This window comes from Silurus aristotelis, assembly GCF_946808225.1.
Source record: "Silurus aristotelis genome assembly, chromosome: 26".
Classification (NCBI taxonomy): Eukaryota; Metazoa; Chordata; class Actinopteri; order Siluriformes; family Siluridae; genus Silurus; species Silurus aristotelis.
In genome coordinates this window covers 338518-353517 of record NC_139599.1, presented here as the reverse complement: position 1 = coordinate 353517, position 15000 = coordinate 338518, and the positions used below count along the sequence as shown (strand labels likewise).

Sequence of the window (15000 nt, the reverse complement as noted above, 5' to 3'; positions counted from 1 at the left end):
GAGGAGGAGGAGAAAAGGGGATGGACAGAGGAGGAGGAGAAAAGGGGATGGACAGAGGAGGAGGAGAAAAGGGGATGGACAGAGGAGGAGGAGAAAAGGGGATGGACAGAGGAGGAGGAGAAAAGGGGATGGACAGAGGAGGAGGAGAAAAGGGGATGGACAGAGGAGGAGGAGAAAAGGGGATGGACAGAGGAGGAGGAGAAAAGGGGATGGACAGAGGAGGAGGAGAAAAGGGGATGGACAGAGGAGGAGGAGAAAAGGGGATGGACAGAGGAGGAGGAGAAAAGGGGATGGACAGAGGAGGGGGATAAAAGGGGATGGACAGAGGAGGGGGATAAAAGGGGATGGATAGAGGAGGGGGATAAAAGGGGATGGATAGATGAGGAGGAGGAGAAAAGGGGATGGATAGAGGAGGGGGATAAAAGGGGATGGATAGAGGAGGAAGAGGAGGGGATGGACAGAGGAGGGGGATAAAAGGGGATGGATAGATGAGGAGGAGGAGAAAAGGGGATGGACAGTGTTAATGCTTCTGTGTTGGGGTTTTTATTATTACAGTGAAAAAGCCCAGTTGGGACGGCGTGAATTCTCTTTAGTGGAACCTCAAACTAAACCACGTCTGCGTTTTGGTTTCATCGTCTCACTGAGATTTTTATCGGTTTAATGTTCTATTTGGAGGGAATTCAGTGTAACTCTGACTGTTATGAAGCACTGAGACTGGAGACTCCTCCTGTCTGTGTGTACATTTATAAATGAGAGTGTGTTAATATAAACCTGCACTACTATCAGAGCTGCTGTTCTGAAGAATTCATCTGATCACCAATCAGAACCCAGTTCTCTGTATAACTAGTGAGAACCGAACCCCGTCCCAGCAGGGCTTCAGTGTGTTGACAGTGGTGTTTATTTTCCTGAACTTTCTCTCCACAGGATCATGTTTTGCCTTTTTTTTTTTTTTTGTCACCTTCAGTGTTCACGTTATTTTTATTTGCTTTATTCCTTTTTTTTCTTTTTTTTTTTCCAACAATTAACGACCCCAACTGCTTCTTCCCTTCTTCCACGGCAAGGTTTTTCAGAAGACGAGTGCGAGTGTGTGTGGGAACTCCGCAGGAGGCCGTGGGTTAGTGAGTCAGGACTCGCACTGCGCACAATGCAGCTGCTTTAGAAACAAAGTGTTCAGGGATTTAGTCAGACAGTCCGTCCGCCGCGCAAACACACACCCCCTGGCGTGCACACACACACACACACACACACACACATGCGTGCACACACCTGTCTTTTTCACCTCCCTTTTTTTGATATGCGGGAATTGAAATGGCAAGAGCGCAGAAACCGTGTGTGTACGTGCTCACGTGCTCACACGCACACACACCCGAGGAGGCGTCTGTCTGTATGTGTGGTAATACTGCGAGTTAAACCTGCAGGTAAATGTACAGAAAATGTTTAAGAAAAAAAAACATGCAGATTTGATGGAAATGTGTAGTTGTTGTGTGTTGGTGTTTCTGCCTGTAGCTGTGGTGAGTGGAGCTTTTCATTTCGTTTTATTATTATAGCACTGCGAGGGGACAGGAAGTGATGTAATCTGTATTCTATTGAATTAATTAAAAAGAAATGTTCTGAGAGAGAGAGAGAGAGAGAGAGAGAGAGAGAGAGCTCCTGTCTGTTATTAACACCCTCTATCTCTCCTGCTCTCTTTCTCTCCCTCTCTGTGTTTGTCTGCTCCATCTATTCCCCCCCCCCACACACACACACACACACACACACACACACACACACACCTCCACCCCACATTAGGTTCCGCTCTAAATATCACCCTGATGAGTCGGGGAAACGGAAGGCCGACGCCCACTCCGCTCTGCAGAACCGCCTGAACGCGTTCCAGTACTTAATGGAGAACAGCTGGTTCGATAACATCACCATGGACATCGACCGTGCACCACAGATCCTGAAGATCCTCGACGCTGGTGAGAGAACACTGTTCCTGTCCAGAGTCTGTAGTAATTGCAGCACACACAGATCTTTTTTTATTTTTCAGCAAAAATAAAGTTCAAATTAAATGTATGTGCTGTAGATGTTCTCCAGATGTGTCCTCACTTCTTCAACACCTTCTCCTCCATGTTGTGTGTGTTGAGTTGTTTATGCAGTAATTCATCTCATTTGCTATGAAAATGGATCTTTTTGGTTTTGTTCTGATTAATAAAGTAGCCACTAATTTCAGTCACATGACCATAAGTTACAACTATGTAGTGTATCACACCCTCATTCCCCGACACTAAATGAGTGTTTGAACCACCAGAGGGCCTCCCGGTTACACCCGGTGTGTTTGGTTTTCTTTAGCGGTGATAAAGATGGAGGGAGGGGCGGAGTACGATCTGCGTATCCTCGAGCAGCCCATTGAGGATGAGGATGAGAGAGAGAGACCGACGCCCGGAGGACCGCCGTCTGAAACCCAGAAACGTGACGAGACCAGAGGAGCCGAGATCGAGCGCAAAGTGTCTGTCAAGAAGGATGTCAAGGAGGTGCGTTTACTGACACACACACACACACACGTTCATCTCGTCTCATTGATTTGTTTTATTTGTAGTCGACTGCTTCGTTCGTCAGAAAAATCAGCACCAATAGTTGATTGCAAAAATCATACAGTATGAGAGCAGCTACTAGAGTCTTTATTTATATATATAAACTATATATTTGTTACTTTTTCTTTCAGTTTAAATGCATAACTTATTTTCCTCAATATTTATTATTAATACATTCATATTTACTTAAATTAGCTCATTTTCATAATCTATTTTTGACCTGTAATTTGTGTAGAGCTTTTACTAATCATCATCATCCCAAAGCAGCTTTACAGATAAGGAGCTTATAAAATAGAAATGTTTTTACCAATAAGTTTATTCCTAACAATCGAATCAACAGTGAGTCTCATCTATAAATCCTTACATAGAGTGTGTGTGTGTGTGTGTGTGTGTGTGTGTGTGTGTGTGTGTGTGTGTGTGTGTGTGTGTGTGCGCGCGCACGCAGGGAGAGACTGAAGATGTTGGAATAAAAGATGCAGATGCTGAAGCAGGAAGTGAAAGAGACAAACCTGATAATGAAGCTCCACCTGAGGAGATCTCGGAGCCAAAGAAGGTGTGTCTGTGTGTGTCTGTGTGTGTCTGTGTGTGTGTGTGTGTGTGTGTGTGTGTGTGTGTGTGTGTGTGTTCATGCACTTGTTTATGAGAGTGTGTTTAAGGATATGCTGAAAGACCGCCTCTCTCCCTCTGTAGATGAGTAAGAAGAGGAAGAGGAAGCACAGCGGTGACAGTGAGGACGAGGCAAGCGCCTCAGAGAGCGAGTCAGACTCCGACTCCGACTCGAACTCTCACTCCTCAGAGAAACCCGCGGAGGGAGAAGGAGATATGGAGGGAGAAGGGGATGGTGGAAATGAAGAAGGAGAAGAGAAGGAGGATGAAGAGGAAGAGGAGGGTGAAGGTGAGTGTGTTTTCTTTACTGCTCTGTTTGTAAGAACTAAGAACACATTGCTGAAGTGTGTGTGTGTGTGTGTGTGTGTGTGTGTGTGTGTGTGTGTATAGATGTGAAGGGGAGAAAGGAAGAGAAGCAGAGTGAGAGGGAGAAAGAGAAGGAGGAGAAGAAAGTAAAGGATGATCAGCCTCCTAAACCTCGGCCGCTCCACATGACGTGCTCCCTGTTTATGAGGAGCATCGCTCCGACCATCTCTAAAGCAGAGATCGTGGCTGTTAGTGCTCGTCTCGTTACTCACCTCCATCTAATTACAGTAGAACTCTGAGATACCATTTAAACCAAAAAACTGTAATAAGCACCGTATGTTGCTGTTAATCCGGTGTGTGTGTGTGTGTGTGTGTGTGTGTGTGTGTGTGTGTGTGTGTGTGTGTGTGTGTGTGTGTGTGTGTGTGTGTGTGTGTGTGTGTGTGTGTGTGTCCTCAGCTGTGTCGCCGTTTTCCTGGATTCATGCGTGTATGTTTGTCTGAACCACAACCAGAGCGCAGGTACACACACACACACACACACACACACACACACAGCGATGCCCCATGTGTCACCTCACAAAAGCGTTTTTTTAAATAATAATAATGTTTGCTTCTGGATTTAGGGACATATTAATTTGTGTGTGTGTTTTAGGTTTTTCAGGCGATGCTGGGTGACCTTTGACCGAGGTGTCAACATCAAAGAGATCTGCTGGAACCTACAGAACATCCGAGTAAATGATTCCACCATTCTGTTTGATGTTATTTTCTGTTCGCATTTCACATGATCCCGCCTTCTTTTTGCTCCTTTAACTTCTGTTATCCTGTTTTTTCCTGTGTGTGTGTGTGTGTGTGTGTGTGTGTGTGTGTGTGTGTGTGTGTGTGTGTGTGTGTGTGTGTGTGTGTGTGTGTGTGTGTGTGTGTGTGTGTGTGTGTGTGTGTAGCTGCGTGACTGTGAGTTAGCTCCCGGAGTGAATCGGGATTTAGCGCGGCGTGTAAGAAACGTTAACGGCATCACGCAGCATAAACAAGTTCTTAGAAACGACATCAAACTGTCAGCTAAACTCATACACGCGCTGGACGAGAGGGAGGGGCTGTGGGGTCACCGAGACTCACACACTGCTGAGGTGCCACACACACACACACACACACAATACTGTTGTGTAATCAGTACACTCTATAATGTATGTTTTATGGTTGTGTGTAGCTTCCAGCTCAGAACCCCATTCTCAAAAACATCACAGATTACCTCATTGAGGAAGTAAGCGCTGAGGAGGAGGAGCTACTGGGAAATGTGGGCGGGGTTGACTTGGAGGACGGGAACAAAGAAGGCAATCCCACTGAGATCACCGTGGAGAGAGATGAGAAACTTGTCAAGGTCAGACACCTTCATTCCTCTTCAGACACCTTCACCTTGTTCATCCTTCATCAGTCACCGTGAACTCTATTAACCTCTGTGTGAGGTTCTAATGTTACAGAAAGCTCTACACATGTTCTGTAGACACCTACATCACTTCCTTATGGTAGAGTCTACACTCATTAAGTGTGTGTGTGTGTGTGTGTGTGTGTGTGTGTGTGTTTAGGTGTTGGATCGTCTGTTGTTCTACCTGCGAATTGTTCATTCTATCGATTATTATAACATGTGTGAATACACGAGTGAGGATGAGATGCCCAACCGCTGTGGGATCATCCATGTCCGCGGGCCCATTCCACCGAACCGCATCACACACAGGGAGGGTGAGTCTCACACACACACACACACACACACAGCATGACTGTGTTGTAACAATGTTAAAATGGTTACCGTGTGTGTATGTACCTATGCAGTAAGTGACTGGGAGAAGACGTTCGAGGAGAAACTCGGCCCCTTGTTCAGCGTGAAGGAAACCCTGTCTGAGGAGGAAGCCATTAAAATGGGTCGGAAAGATCCGGAACAGGAAGTGGAAAAGTTTGTGTCTGCGAACACGCAGGAGCTCGGGAAGGACAAGTGGCTGTGTCCTCTCAGTGGGAAGAAGTTCAAGGTGTGATCTCCTGCCCTGGAGTTTCCTCACATGGCTCCTTCTCCCCTCTCACGTGGTGCACAGAGCGAGTGTTAACTCTGTGACGTTGTGTTCTTCAGGGTCCGGAGTTTGTGAAGAAACACATCCTGAACAAACATGGAGATAAAATCGAGGAGGTGAAGAAGGAAGTAGAGTTCTTCAACAACTTCCTGATGGATGCCAAAAGACCATCTATCCCTGAGATAAAGCCCCTCCCTCCTCCAGGCCCCACCCCTGGTGAGACATCCCTGCTGCTGTCAGCCAATCAGATCTCGCCGTACTGTCCTCACACTGACCGTTTTTCATTATTGGGTTTAATAACCTGCCCCCTTTTCTGTAGGTGTGATGTCTCCTGGTGGTCCTCCATTCCACCCTCAGGGTCCTCAGGGTCTGCTGGGATTTGGGCAGCCCAGACCTCCAGTGATGGGATATGGAGGTAAAGTGTGTGTGTGTGTGTGTGTGTGTGTGTGTGTGTGTGTGTGTGTGTGTGTGTGTGTGTGTGTGTGTGTGTGAGACTTTCAGAGTGTGTGATGGTTTTCTCTCTATAGCAGGTCCTCCATATCCTCCTAACCAGTATGGTGGAGGAGGAAGGGGAGGTTACGACAGTTTCCGTGGTCAGGGTGGGTATCCTGGCAAACCCAGAAACAACCGGTACGTACATCTCTTTTTCTCACACACACACACACACACACACACACACCATGTCTGATTATTTATCATTATAATGTAACGCTGTACGTTTTCTCCTGTGGTTGCTGCTCAGGATGATGCGCGGTGATCCTCGTAACATCATCGAGTACCGCGACCTGGACGCTCCTGAAGACGTGGACTTCTTTTAGACGCAGTCTTATTTTTATTTCCTCATTTTTACCGCCTCACTCTTTTTTTAATATCTCCTCTTGCAGGTCCGTGTGCCCTTCTTAGTGCCCTTCCCCCTGTAGTGTACACGTGCACACTTTACATGTAGTCCCTTTTTGTTCTTCAATAAAATTCCTGATGTGGAACTCATTCGATCACGCTGCTTTATTCACCCGTCCATCACGCCATTGTTTCAAACGAGGATCATGTTAGACCCTAAAAAGGGATCCGCCCACAGGAGTGTCCAATCTGAGACCCGTCCACAGGAGTGTCCAATCTGAGACCCACCATGCATTTGTAACTGGTCCGTATTAAAGTGTAAAAATATCATCATCTCTTCTGCTCACATAAAATGTGCTGTACTTCTGAGTTTCAACACTAGGTGGCGCTACTGTCTTAAAGGCAGCACCTCTGATGTCAGCAAAGTTGTAACTGAGAGAATATTCCCTGCCCACGTTTTAGTACAAAATAAAATACAAATCTTCTAATGGAGACTGTGATGGAGGCTTTTTTTCTTCAAACATGTTCATTAATTAACAGAATGTACCCTCAGGAAACAACGTTTGGATGCCCCTGATGTAGAGTCTGGTTCCTCTCAAGATTTCTTCATGAGGTCACCACTGGATCATTGATTAGAGATAAACGTGTACACTAAACTTCATTCTTTCACACATCTGGATCACGTCTTTATCAGTGTGAAGCTGCTGTAGGACAATATTATTAAACGTGCTGTAAAAAGCAGGATTGAGGAGCTCAGGGTTTAAACGCTCACCGTGATGAGGAGGAGAAATGAATCAGGTGAGAGTCAGAAATACACATTCCAGAGAAAAACACCAGAAAGCACGTGACTTTACAGCGTGTAGTGTGAAGTACGCAGGAGGCGATCACGTGACATCATTGTAATTATTGTTACAGCAGTAATAGTGTGAGCAGAGTTGTGCAGTTACATCATGAGTTTTATAATAAACTCCAAAATACAGCAGCTGCATCGTGTGTCAAAATAAACTACTGTAAAAAAAAGACTTTTAACAGAGAAGCACGTGAACGAAGGAACTGTTTTACATCAGTAACACGGAGTCAATGTCAAACAGAAGAACACGACTGATGGAACCTGCATTCACAACTGTTTCTCATCTATTCAACTGTTTCTCATCTATTCAACTGTTTCTCATCTATTCAACTGTTTCTCATCTATTCAACTGTTTCTCATCTATTCAACTGTTTCTCATCTATTCAACTGTTTCTCATCTATTCAACTCATTTATTTGATTGTTAATCATAAATATAATATTAGTGTCGTTCATGCAGTCGTCTGTTAAACAGCTACTATAATTAGTGTTTAATATTCAGCAATCAGGTATTCATTTATTTATTTATTAATCATTGGCGTGTTTTTAAAAGCTGACAGTCTGCAGGTTTCTGACCTTCACCACCTTCTTTCATATGATTCATTTTTCTGTTCTGATCTCAACAAGTCTGAGCAAAATACTGAGCAGGAACCAATCAGGGGCTGCATTTTTATCATGTCTTGTAGAACTTCTTAGTATTGTAATTATACAGTCTTCTTCTTTCGGCTGCTCCCAGTAGGGGATCATCCGTCTTTACATCTGCCCCTTCACACCAACTACCTGCATGTTTTTTCTCACCACATCCATAAACCAATTATTTTACAGTATTCTAAAAGTACAAAACACAAGTATTTTGATATGAAGCTGTTTATCAACCATCAAATACAAATACCAAAATCCTGTTTAATATTTAAAATACATTCATCATAAATTCTGTGTGTGTGTGTGTGTGTGTGTGTGTGTGTGTGTTCCCAATATTCATCTATACAAAGTTTTGACTCAAAATATTGTATTTATATCATTTCTATATGTAATGGTTTATGTACAGAAGTGTGTAAAAGTGAAAAATGCTGTAAAGTGAAAACGCTTTAAAATGTGTTTATTATTAATGAACAAAATTGTGAGTAAATGAAGAGAAAAGACTCCAAATCACTGTTTGCCTGCAAAAAAGCATCAATTCTTCTCCGTACACTTGCACACAGTTGTTGAAGGAGCTCAGCATTTTGGTTTTTCCAAACATCTTGGAGAACTAAGTACAGATCTTCTGTAGATGGAGGCTCCTCAAATCTTCATGTTTCTTCATGTAATCCAAACAGACTCGATGGTGTCTTTATCAGAACTCTGTGAAGAACAAAACTACCACTTCCAGTTCTCCTTGTTCTTCTCAACGCTGAAGATAGATCTTAATGACACTGTATGTTTGAGGTCGTTGTCCTGCTGCAGAAATAATTTGGGGCCAATCAGAAGCCTCTCTGATGGCACTGCATGATGAGAAGAATCTGCCTGGATTTCTCAGTCTTGAGGACACCATTAATCCTGACCACATCTCCAACTCCATTTACAGAAATGCAGATCCAGAAATGCAGGACACCTCCACCATGCTTCACTGTTACCCACCTACTGTTTTCCACCAGTTTTTTTTATGGTGCTGCTGGACACTTTCCAAGGTTGAAGAAAAGTGAGCATGGTGTGTCTTTCATCCTCTACATTAAGTTTCTTTGGTCAACCACTGCATTTTCAATATAGCTTGAAGGGCACATACTGAAACCCTGGTCTACTTTAGATCTTTGCCTGGGAGAGACCTTGCTGAAGCAGTAGAACTACCATGTGCTCAGTCTTGCAATGGTGTGGAACTATGACATGAAACTGTCTTCCACAACCTCACCTTAAGAGCAGATTTCGGCTCCTCACCCAGTCTGAAGCTCCTACACACTGTTTCTGTTTCACTTCATGACTGTGTTTCAACCTACAGATAAAACTGTTGATCATCAGCACCTGCTTGGTTACATTGGTGAATCATAAAGTTGACACTGATCCTACAGAATCCAATTCAATTCAATTCATTTTTATTTGTTTTGTGCTTTTAACAATGAACATTGTCTCAAAGCAGCTTTACACAGATAATGTGGTGATTAAACGTCAATATGTTCTTTGTAAGTACGTTTGTCTCTGATGAGCAACTGTGCCAAGGAAAAAATCCCCGAGATGGGATAAGGAAGAAACCTTGAGAGGAACCAGACTCTAGAGTGAACCTCGTCCTCATCTGGGTTACACCGAATGTCCATTTGTGGCAGATATACAATGTTGCGGGGTGCAGTGATGATGATCAGAAGCGAAATGTATCCTGAGTCAGTGTAGGAGACTGTTGACATTAACTACAGTCCAATCCATCCTCAAAGCGCCCGTTCTACTCCGGAATTACATGGAACCACCCAAGGTGTTGATGAGAAACTGTCCCAAGCTGCACAGAGTGGCCTTCAGTCAAAGAGAACACTATCCAGAGGCAGACCAGGACGAAGTGTGAAGATCCACGAAGGGGGGAGGAGCAGGAACAGTGGTCACTGGAGCCTCAGGAGCATGTTTAACTCGACCGAGAGAGAGAGAGAGAGAGAGAGAGAGAGAGAGAGAGAGAGAGAGAGAGAGAGAGAGAGAAGAGGGTGACAGGAGGAGAAGGATATGGATTATTAAGTCTCCTGATTGGTGTATGAAAGTTAATGTCACTGTGCAGTTTGGACTCTGGTAAGATTCACTCTGGCAGCAGAACTAAAATGGAGAAGCAGACCCACCACACCACCATCAACAAACCTGAGTGAACGTGTGAGTGTGAGGAGACGACAGCATACAAATATCCCAGTTCACCAAACACTCCATATCCATGCTCCCTTCAGATCTGAGATTTTACCTAAGATCTGTTGGTAAACAAAGCACAAAGATCTGTTGTGCTTCTTGCCTGTCGAGGCAAGAAGCACAACAAGAAAAGAATTGTGTAATAATGAATCTATTGGGTGTTTGGCTTTAGGAGCTGATGAGGCCAAAATAACAAACAAAACGTTCTTGGTGATATCGTGACCTTACCTACCCAAAGAAAGCAAATAAAATACAATTAAGTGCCGTACCTACTAAACCCAAAACAGAAATGGCCTCAGACTCCATACTGAACCCAATTTCAGTATTTACAGTATGTTTACATGGTTAGTTACAGAGACAAGAAAAGGTTTAAAGGGCAGAAACAAACCAACAGTTCTCCAACCAATCTCCAACACCTTCAGAACACCAAAATCTAACACAAGCTATGAAAGTGAACAACAGCACAGAAAAACAAGATGTTCTCATAACGGCTCTCGTGAGGAAGTGATACTGTGACTTTTAAAGTGTTGAGCACCAATCAGGAGACAGCAGCAATCAGCCTGCAGGAGCCATTTGGATGACATTCAGACCCCCGAACACAACACAAATAACACAACTCTAGGTTTGTAACACTTGGCATGTTCTCCACCAGTCTTCCACTGTGCTGTTGTTGTGACTTTATACCAAACCTGACTCAAAAACTCGGCTTTGTTCAGTCACTTTTGACCAGCCATCTTTCTCCTCATTATATTCTATACCAGGGGTCTTTGACATTATTCAGGTCAAGGACATGGAGCAGTGACCCCCTGATACAAAGTGTGTTAAACACAGCCAATGATATTAAAATAAACCAATCATATTACACCAGATCTATTATATTACATGCATCATTGTCTTTATATTTTCATACATTTTCAAATCTTTAAAAAAGATTTATGCATCATAACAAATCTATATTTTGCAATTAAAACCAAAAAGTTGTTCACAGTCTAATTTTAATAGATTTGCAGTTTAATCCATTTTCATTTTACTATCAAGTGAAAAATTATACATTTACATGGACTTTGGCTTTAATTTTAATAACTAATGTAATAATGATATATTTTGTAATTAAATATTTTATCTTTGATGTTTATTTCTATGATGATTTTTTAAATCTATGATTTAATATTAATTAGCGTACCCCCTGCAGTACCGCCGCAGGTCCTCTAGGGGTTGCGGACCCCTCAGTGCAGTTCAGCTCTGGCGATTGGGATGTATGTTATAAATATATTTCCCATGAATATGTATTCAATTCTTCCCAGTAGTCTTTTCTCTTTATTTCATAGCGTTTCTCTCGGGCGAGCATCTGAGTGTCTGTATACGTTACAGTTTCTATCCAATCAGATTTCAGACGTCAGGACAGAACTATAAACCATGAAGGCTTTTTCTATCAAGAACTCCATCATGACTTGCTGACTCAGAGACCCTCTCACAGGCTCTCAAAACACATCGATTGGTTTAATGGTCAGAGGTCACGCTAGTCAGAGGTCACGCTAGTCAGAGGTCACGCTAGTCAGAGCTCACGCTAGTCAGAGGTCACGCTAGTCAGAGCGCACGCTAGTCAGAGCTCACGCTAGTCAGAGCTCACGCTAGTCAGAGGTCACAATCCACAGCTGTGACAAACTGCAGAATCTCAGATTTATTTAATAGACAGATTTCTATTTCATTTTTATTCGTTTTAAATGAAAGTAATATTCACCAGTGAAAGAAAATTCTCTTTACTGAAGCTTTAGAGTTCCAATTCTTATCCCTGGCCTGAATATAAACCAACTGGAAGAGGTCAGGAAAAATAGCTATAAAGTCCACCTCCTCCTCAGGTCTGTGAAGAGAGAAGATGATTAGGCTTAGATTTATCTTTAATCAATGTATAAAAATAAAACCTGAGTAAAACGTCTGAAGATCAGAGTGAAGAATCTTCTATAAAAATATCATCTCAGCTCTTTTCCCAAATCTGCAGTTACTTTCACTTAACGCATATTTAATGACCAACTAATAGACCATTTTCTCACCTGTGCTGTAAGACGTTGCGGATAAAACGCAGAAGACCGAGAACATGTTCTGCATATGCAAATTCTATGCTCTTCTCCATTTCTTCAACTAGTTTAGGAGAAAGCATGCTGAGCTGGAATGAGAAGTTTCAGTTAAAGATTTAGTTCAGGTTCCTGCACAGTGAAGGCCACTGCACACGAATACAGTTTTTTTGGTGATTGAGTTTGAAGGTGTGTAGATGTGAAACTCACTGTCGCTTTCCAGTTGTGAAACTCTTTAGAATTCTTAGACGGCTTGTAAGCGCAATATTTTATTTCTTGCATATTACCTAAAGCTTCCAGGTACTTCAATTTTCTATAATAACAAAAATAATGAATAAAGAAAACAAAGGATACAAAAATGGAATAATCCATGTTTACTGCATGTAAACTTCACTCCACAAATACATACAGAACAAATACATGTTTAATTACAGAGAATCAAAAGTATACAAGTAAACAAGGCAAATAAACAACAAGAAAACCTGACAACGTGCGACACGTGACTTAAATACCTGTGCTAATTACATAATGTGATCCAGATGCTTCCAGGTGCTTGTGGTCATGTGACATGGTGCATGCAGTGAGCGTGTGATGTGCAATGGCTTATGGGTGCTGTAGTCTATATAAGAGCCCTTTCAGTACAAACCTGACCGTCACTATGACAACCAGAAAAATTCTAATTTTAGTTTATTCTCCGTATCAAAAAGGATATTTGGAAAATAATGATAGTAAAAGTTCACGGCAGTTCAGAGAGTCTCAGGAAAAATGTCCTCACCTGTATTTGTTCCAGAACAGAGGGTGATCTAATGCTTCCTTCAAGCTCTTCTTTTCTTTGCTCATCCATTCTACAAGATCCCATTCCAGGTCACCGACGCTCCAGCTAGTGTTCAGTCCACAGTAATCCTCTCCACCAGACAGGATGTGATAGATGAGTTGTCCAGTTTTCTAAAACACATAGTAGTTATTTGGTTATTAACCGATCACATCTCGTTTATTTACTCTCATTAATAATGCTGATTACTGGAAGTTCCCTGAGTTACGATGAAGATACATAACAAATCCATTGTAACTTGAAAATATGGTATGTGGAGACACAACCTAGTCTACCCTGGAGTCCTAAAGAATGGTGATCAGTATGGGGTGGAACACCTTCTTCTTCTTCTTCTTCTTTCAGCTGCTCCCATTAGGGGTCTCCACACCCCCCTGTCCCCAACTACCTGCATGTCTTCCCTCACCACATCCATAAACCTCCACCTAGTTGGTCTTCCTCTTTTCCTCCTACCTGGTGTCTTTATCCTCAGCATTCTCCTACTGATATACCCCATGTCCCTCCTCTGCACATGTCCAAACCATCTCAATCTCACCTCCCTCACCTTGTCTCCAAAACGTCCCTCTAATAAACTAATTTCTAATCCTGTTCATCGTCGTCACTCCCAACGAACATCTCAACATCTTCAGCTCTGCTACCTCCAGCTCCACCTCCTGTCTTTTACTCAATGCCACTGTCTCTAATCCATACAACATCTCAGGTCTCACCACAGTCCTATAAACTTTCCCTTTCACTCTCACAGATACTCTTCTATCACAAATCACTCCTGCTATCACTCTTCTCCACCCACTCCACCCTGCCTGCACTCTTTTCTTCACTTCTCTAACACACTCTCCATTACTCTGCACTGTTGACCCCAGGTACCTGAACTCCTCCACCTTCTCCACCTCTACTCCCTGTAACCGCACCCCTCCACTGCCCTCCCTCTCATTCACACACATGTACATCAATTTCCTCTGTACAGTATCAGTTAAAGTCCTGACACACCTTCTCCTTCAGTGGGTTTCTTTATTTGCAGTATTTTTAACATTGTACATTAATACTGAAGAATCCAAACTATGGAAGAACACGTCTGGATTTCTGTAATAAACAGAAACGTGTTAAAGAACCAAGCAGATGTTTTATATTTTCGATTGTCCAAAGTCGCTTCATGTCGCTTTAAATGCTGCTTCACACACTTACAGCGTTCTCTAATCAGGATCATGAGGTGTCACCTGGAATGGGTTTCAGGTCACAGGTGTGTTTTATCATGAGTTCATTTGTGAAATTTCTCACCTTTTTAATGAGCTTTAGAGTATCAGTTGTGCAGAGGAAAGTGTGAGTACAGAGTCAATATCACTATTAGTGCTGCTACAAACTACTGTACAGATCCAGATTCTAGCAGGAAACACTGAGTTAAAGAAAAAGAAAAGATCCATCATTAATTTAAGAAATGAAGATCAGTCAATCTCAAACATCTCAAGAACTTAAAATGTGTCTTTTGAGGTGCCTTTTGAAAACCATCAAACGCTATAATTAAACAGGTCTTATGTGAATAGATGATTCATGCAGCTCTTGGTCTTCTTGTGAATCATGGAGGAGGTGTGATGGTGTTGAGGTGCTTTGCTGGTGACACTGTTGGTGATTTGGTCAGAACTGAGGACACACTTAACCAGCATGGCACCCACAGCTTTCTGCAGCGACATGAAGCCGTCACATCTGGTTTACACTTAGTGGCACTATCATTAGTTTTCCAGCAGGAGAACGACCCCAAACACACCTCTGGGTTTTGTAAGTTATTTGTTCCAGAAGGAGAGAGATGAAGTGCTGCATCAGATGATTTTGCCTTCACAATCACCTGATCTAAATCCAGGTGAGATGGTATAGAACAAGGTGGACAGGAGAGTAAAGAAATAGCAGCCAATAAGCACCGAACACCTCTGGGAACTTCTCAAGAGTGTTAGAACATTCCAGGTGAAGACCTCAGGAGACTGACTGAGAGAACGCCATTATTTTGTTGAAATCAAATCCATGTTTGGGTTCTTC

General features: G+C 42.8%; 2 protein-coding genes across 2 annotated transcripts in view; one reads left to right on the top strand and one right to left on the bottom strand.

The window, feature by feature from the left end:
* Positions 1-6529, top strand: part of srrt (serrate RNA effector molecule homolog (Arabidopsis)) — a 10980-nt gene extending 4451 nt beyond the window's left edge. Inside the window, exons 6-20 of the mRNA XM_083531272.1 lie at positions 1789-1958; positions 2332-2513; positions 3019-3126; positions 3264-3468; positions 3570-3733; positions 3943-4004; positions 4138-4216; positions 4427-4609; positions 4690-4860; positions 5066-5219; positions 5310-5503; positions 5602-5758; positions 5862-5957; positions 6073-6172; positions 6285-6529. Of these exons, the coding sequence (XP_083387398.1) occupies positions 1789-1958; positions 2332-2513; positions 3019-3126; positions 3264-3468; positions 3570-3733; positions 3943-4004; positions 4138-4216; positions 4427-4609; positions 4690-4860; positions 5066-5219; positions 5310-5503; positions 5602-5758; positions 5862-5957; positions 6073-6172; positions 6285-6360 (2101 nt within the window). The 3' untranslated portion in view covers positions 6361-6529. The remainder of the gene's footprint in view (positions 1-1788; positions 1959-2331; positions 2514-3018; positions 3127-3263; positions 3469-3569; positions 3734-3942; positions 4005-4137; positions 4217-4426; positions 4610-4689; positions 4861-5065; positions 5220-5309; positions 5504-5601; positions 5759-5861; positions 5958-6072; positions 6173-6284) is intronic.
* Positions 6530-9276: 2747 nt separating this feature from the next.
* LOC310720628 (2-5A-dependent ribonuclease-like) lies at positions 9277-13127 on the bottom strand. Its single transcript, XM_083531416.1, has 5 exons — positions 12922-13127; positions 12357-12459; positions 12126-12238; positions 11816-11935; positions 9277-10129 (listed from the first exon to the last, which is right to left on the bottom strand). Exons 1-5 carry the CDS (start codon positions 12984-12986, stop codon positions 10126-10128), a joined length of 405 nt encoding a protein of 134 aa, XP_083387542.1. The 5' UTR covers positions 12987-13127; the 3' UTR covers positions 9277-10125.
* Between the last annotated feature and the right edge of the window lie 1873 nt (positions 13128-15000).